Source organism: Myotis lucifugus, unplaced genomic scaffold (assembly GCF_000147115.1).
Source record: "Myotis lucifugus unplaced genomic scaffold, Myoluc2.0 scaffold_417, whole genome shotgun sequence".
NCBI lineage: Eukaryota > Metazoa > Chordata > Mammalia > Chiroptera > Vespertilionidae > Myotis > Myotis lucifugus.
This window is the reverse complement of record NW_005871465.1, coordinates 520,124-526,123: the sequence shown is the minus strand read 5'-3', so window position 1 is coordinate 526,123 and position 6,000 is coordinate 520,124. Positions and strand designations below refer to the sequence as shown.

Below are 6,000 nucleotides of genomic sequence, written 5' to 3'. Positions count from 1 at the left end.
TCCTCACTCTTTGGGGGAAGTTGTTGTGGTTTTTTAATCTGGAAAAATAGTACTCATGCCCCATCAACAGGGTAAAAAAGGTAAATTGCAGTATATCTGTATAGTGGGATACTGCATAGCATAAAGAGAAAAAATGAACTGTTGATACATGCAGCAACATGATTTATCTCAAGATAGTTATACTGAGCAAAAGAAACCGTACACAAAGTAGTACATTCCATTTTATGTAAATAAATGTAAATATTCCCTTTATGTAAAACTCATGAAAATGCAGGTATAGTAGCAGAAAATAAGTCACCGGCAATGGGGTGGGAGGGTGGGGGGACAAGGGAGTAAGAACCACAGGGGCATTGGTGGAATGGTAGATACACTGTCTTTCTTTATTTCTTTTAATCCTGACTTGAGGATTTTTTCATTGATTTTTAGAGAAAGTAGAAGAGAGGGGAGGACAGAGAGAAATATCGATGTGAGAGAAACACATTGATTGGTTGCCTCCTGCAAGAGCCCCGAACAGGGCCTGGGAGGAGCCTGCAACCTAGGTACCAGCTCTTGAGTGGAATTGAACCCAGGACCCTTCGGTCTGCAGGCCGACACTCTATCCACTGAGCCAAACCAGCTAGAGCTAGACACACTATCTTGATCATAGTGACAGTTTTTTGGATCATGTAAAAACGTCACATTGTACACAATATATGCAGTTTATTACAAGTCAGTTATACATCCATGAGGCTGATATTTATCTACATATATATTTATGCTAGAGGCCCGGCACATGAAATTTGTGCACGGGGTACAGTCCCTAGGCCTGGCCTGAGATCAGGGCCATCTTTCCCGGCTGCTGGCTCCGCCCACCACTGCCACCCACCCCCGGTTCCCTGCTTACCATCAGGCAATTGGAGCTTGCTGGTTGGGGGGAGGGACCAAGAGGTTGGCCATTCCCGCCCGCTCGCCAGCCCCGTCCCCGACACCAGTCGCCCTCTGTGTATGAGGCGACCCAGAAGGGTCGGGGCTTGGCCTGGCACCACTTGTGTCTGCCGCCACCACCCCCAGTTCGCCATTCCCCATCGGGCGATCGGGGCCTGCGGGATGGGGGCAGCTCCTGTGTTGATCATCTGCCCCCTGGTGGTCAGTGCACATCATAGCGACTGGTCGTTCTGTCATTAGGTCAATTTGCATATTGCCCTTTTATTATATGGGATATAAAACATCTGGAGGCTCTCTCTATATATATACATTTATATATACATATATTATGGAGGGGACTCATATATTAAAAGAGACTTACTTGAGAGGCATAGCAACCAAATGCAGTGTTTGGACTTCATATTCTGATTCAAACAAGCTAACTATAAAAAGACATTCTGGAGACAACTAGGAAAATTATAGTATAGTCTGAGTATTTGATGAGGTTGATTGATTATTGTTAATTTTGTTAGATAAGACAGTGACACCAAATGAAAGCCCTATTGTTAAATATCGTGAAGGCTTTATACGTGAAATTATACAAGCTTGTGATGTGCTTTGAAAACCTCTCATACAATAAAGAGGGAGAATAGCTGAAAAATATAGATAAAATAATGATCATTGAGGCTGGTTTGTGGGTGCAAAGAAGTTCATTAAATTATTTTCTTTGCATATTTTTAATTACCCCTAATTTTTTTATGTTTTTATGACTTTGTTTATCCTCAGGACAGAACCCAAGGTGTTCCTCCTTTGATCCCCACAGTGTAGAATCTGGCTATGTGTCAAGTGACCATTTGTCCCCAGGTCGTTTGCACCGATTGTCCCGGGTAATTATTAGTAGGGCCTCTGACTCCCAAGCATTCTAATCTGAACAGTGAATGATGCTCAGCCTGGTTGTGTTGACCTGTAACTCCCTTCACGTGCCCGCACGTCACACTGTCTGTCTTCACTAGGTTCTTCCTTGTCGGAATCGCCCTGGTGACCCTTATGCTTTTCCTTATCTGACTCCTTCCTGCCCGTTTTCCCAGCCTGACCTCAGGCGGCATTTCCTCAGCGCCTCCCCTGCACGGCTCCTCGGCCCTCTCCCCTCGGGCCTGCCTCAGCGTGGCGCTGCCATGCTCCGAGGGCACACGCTGTTGTACCAGGCTGGCCCCAATTCCGTTTGCTTTGCGAGATCAGAGGTCCACTGTCTTTTCATCTTTGGGTTCTTCGTATCTGGCAGTGCTAGCTCTCAATGCCTGGCAAAATGTTGCATCAGTCCAGCCTTAGAGATTCTCTGACTTAACCCTCTCGGACAAATGAAAATGACTCAACCCTGGAAAGGTAAATAGACCTTCCTCAGATGACAGAGCACGGAGTGACAGAGGCAGAAGTAGGATTCATGACCAGGTCCTTCTCCCACCCGGGTAATGTGATGAGCTATTTCACAGAGCATTGGAGGTTTCCTTTCACCAAGACGGAGCTTAAACATCTAACAGTGGGCGTCCATGGAGCAGAATAAAAAAACTATTGGGAGCTCTGACATGTAAACAAGTAGATTTTGATAATGCTGGAATATTCCCAATGCTTATTGAATACAAAACGCAGTAGTGATTATGCCATCTGGCCCTTTAGCTACATTCCCTTTTTAATTATTCAACCAGAATACTGAATCTATAGGAAAACTGCCAGTTTCTCTAACTTTTAATTCTCTTTTAGAGCCCTCTCATATGCTGTGACATGGAGAGTGATGTAGATAGGGACTTTATACATTTAATTATTTTAAAGTAAAGAACATTATTCAGAGCTCTTGCACTTAATGTCTACTTTTCTTTGCAATGTCCATAGCGTCGTCTTGGAGATGCAGCCAAGAAAGCCATCAGCAAATTGACAACCAGAACAGTGAAGAAGGGTGATAAGGTACAGTAATGAAGTAACTTTAACACTATTAAAACAACAATGTAGATTTGCTTTTGATTTAGTGGGAGAGAATATATCAATTGTGTCTCATTTGTTAGTCTATACTCTAATGCTTTATTTTAAACTAGCTTCTCTTTGAAATCTTAATATTTTTTTATATTTTTTTATTGATTTCAGAGAAGAAGGGAGAGAGAGATAGAAACATCAATGATGAGAATCATTGATAGGCTGCTTCCTGCACGCCCCACACGGGATCAAGCCCGCATCCTGGGCATGTGCCCTCATCAGGAACCGAACTGTGACCTCCTGGTTCATAGGTCGACATTCAACCAACTGCTGAGCCACACCAGCCGGGCTGAAATCTTATTCTCACTATGCCTGCCATTTGGAGACCCTCGTGTAGTTCTCTACCTTTCCTGGACTGTAAATGCGCTTGCTATTACTAGCTTACCGATGACTTACAGTTACCTTACTTAGGGTATTCAACAACATTTTCTTCTGCAACACCTAGCATCCTTTTGGGAAGAACTCTGATGGAGCTGTTTATGCACTAAGTAGCCAGGAACATGTGTTGTCTTGCTCTACTTTCTTTTTTTCTTTTCTTTTTTATTGAATTTATTGGGATGGCACTAGTTAACAAAATTGTACAGGTTTCAGGTGCACAATTCTGTAATACATCATCTGTACACTGTATTGGGTGTTCACCACTCTAAGTCAAGTCTCTGTCCATCACAGTTTATCACCCTATACCCTCCTCTATCACCCCCAACACTGCCCCCACCCTGGCAATCACCTCTCTGTTGTCTGTGTCCATACGTGTTTCTTTTTTCTACTCAATCCCTTCACCCACCCACAAGCTGTCAGCCTGCTCTGTACGATGAGAATGTCTATTGTAGTTCATTTTGTTCGTTAGATTCCACATATGAGTGAAATCATGTGGTACTTGTCCTTCTCTGACTGACTTATTTCACTTAGCGTAATGCTCTCCATGTCCATCTATTCTGTTGCAAAGGGTAAGATTTCCTTCTTTTTTACAGCCAAGTTGTATTCCATTGTGTAAACATACCACAGCTTTTATTTTCTTACAGTCTTTTGTATTTCTTTGGTGTCAGTTGTTTCTTCCCTTTCATTTCTGATTTTAATTATTTGAGTCCTCTTTTTTTCTTGATGAGTCTGGTTAAAGGTTTGTCAACCTTGTTTATTTTTTCAAAGAACTAACTCTTTGTTTCATTGATCTTTTGTATTTTTTTAATGTATTTTTATTGATTTCAGAGAGGAAGGGAGAGAGAGAGAAAGGTAGAAACATCAATGATGAGAGAGAATCACTGACTGCCTCTTGCACGCCCCCCCACTGGGGATCAAACCGGTGACTTCTTGGTTTCTGGGTCAAGGCTCAACCACTGAGCCACATTGGCCAGGCTGAATTTTTTTTTAGAGTCTATTTTGTTTATTTCTGCTCTGATCTTTACTATTTCCTTCCTTCTACTGACTTTGAGCTTTATTTCTTGTTCTTTTTCAAGTTTCTTTAAGTGTAAAGTTAGATTGTTTAGTTGAGCTTTTTCTTGTTTCTCTTTTTTTTAATATATGTTTTTATTGATTTGAGAGCAAGAGGAAGGGAGAGGGAAAGAGAGAAACATCTATTGGCTGCCTTCTGCACAACCCCTCCTGGGCAATGAGACCACAACCTGGCCGTGTGCTCTGACCAGGAATCGAACTGGAGATCTCTCAGTACACGGGATGATACTCAACCAATTAAGCCACACCAGCCAGGGCAAGATTGTTCTTGTTTCTTTTTTTTTTTTCTTTTTTTTTTTTATATATTTTATTGATTTTTTACAGAGAGGAAGGGAGAGAGATAGAGAGTTAGAAACATCGATGAGAGAGAGACATCGATCAGCTGCCTCCTGGGCAATGAGACCACAACCTGGCCGTGTGCTCTGACCAGGAATCGAACCTGGGACCCTTCAGTCCGCAGGCCGACGCTCTATCCACTGAGCCAAACCGGTTCCGGCTGTTCTTGTTTCTTGAGATAGGTCAGTAATGCTACCAATTTCCCTCTTAGGACTGCTTTCCCTGTGTCCACAGATTTTGGGTTGTTGTGTTCTCATTTTTATTTGTTTCAGGGTTGTCTTTTGATTTCTTCCTTGATCTCACTGTTAACCCATTCATGTCTTTGTATGTTTTTCAGGTTTTTTTGTGATTGATTTCTAGTTTCATATCATTATGGTCAGAAAAGATGCTTGTATCCTAGTATGTGGTCTATCCTAGAAAATGTTCCATATTCCCTTGAAACGAATGTATATTCTGCTGCTTTGGGGTGAAATGCTCTGGAAATATCAATTAAATCCACCTGATCTAGTGTGTCATCTAAGGCCACTGTTTCCTTGTGGATTTTCTGTCCAGGAGACTTATCCATTGATGTCAGTTGGGTATTGAAATCCCCTGCTATGACTGCATTGCTGTTGATCTCTCTCTTTATGTCCATCATGATTTGCCTTATATATTTAGGTGCTCCTATGTTTTGGTGCATAAATGTTTATGGGGATTATATCCTTTATCATTATACTAGAGGCCCACTGCGCGAAATCGCGCAAGACCCAGACCCGGTGAACCGTGGGACCCAGCGTCAAGTCCCCACCCACCCATGTGCGCCTCACCGCGCACGCAGACCCGCCCACCTTGAAGACAGTTGTGGACGGAGATAAGAATAGTTTCCTGCCCTAACCGTTCCTTCTCAGGAGCACTTAAATTGACCTCCGTTAGAAGATGAGAATTGAACAGAGCAACACTTCCTTGTTCCCATGAAGAAATTATATGACGTTCAGCAGGTGTCTTTGGCGTTTGGTCGTTACGGTGTGATGGTGCCATGGCCACGGGGGTTTTATAATAGAGATAGTGACCTTCTTTGTATCTTACTATAGCTTTTGTTTTAAAGTCTGTTTTGTCAGATATAAGTATTGATACTCCAGCTTTTTTTGCCCCTGCCATTTGCGTGAAATATCTTTTTCCACCCCTTTACTTTTAGTCTGTGTGTGTCTGTTGTTCTGAGGTGGGTCTCTTACAGACAGCATATATATGGGTCTTGTTTTCTTATCCATTTAGCTACCCTATGTTTTTTTGTTTGTTTGTTTGTTTGGA

General features: G+C 42.5%; 1 protein-coding gene across 2 annotated transcripts in view; it reads left to right on the top strand.

Moving 5' to 3' along the window:
• Nucleotides 1-6,000, top strand: part of RNF130 (ring finger protein 130) — an 89,160-nt gene that overhangs the window by 61,136 nt on the left and 22,024 nt on the right. For both annotated transcript variants that reach the window (XM_006102541.3, XM_023743877.1), the window contains exon 4: nt 2,791-2,862. In XM_006102541.3, the coding sequence (XP_006102603.2) occupies nt 2,791-2,862 (72 nt within the window). The remainder of the gene's footprint in view (nt 1-2,790; nt 2,863-6,000) is intronic.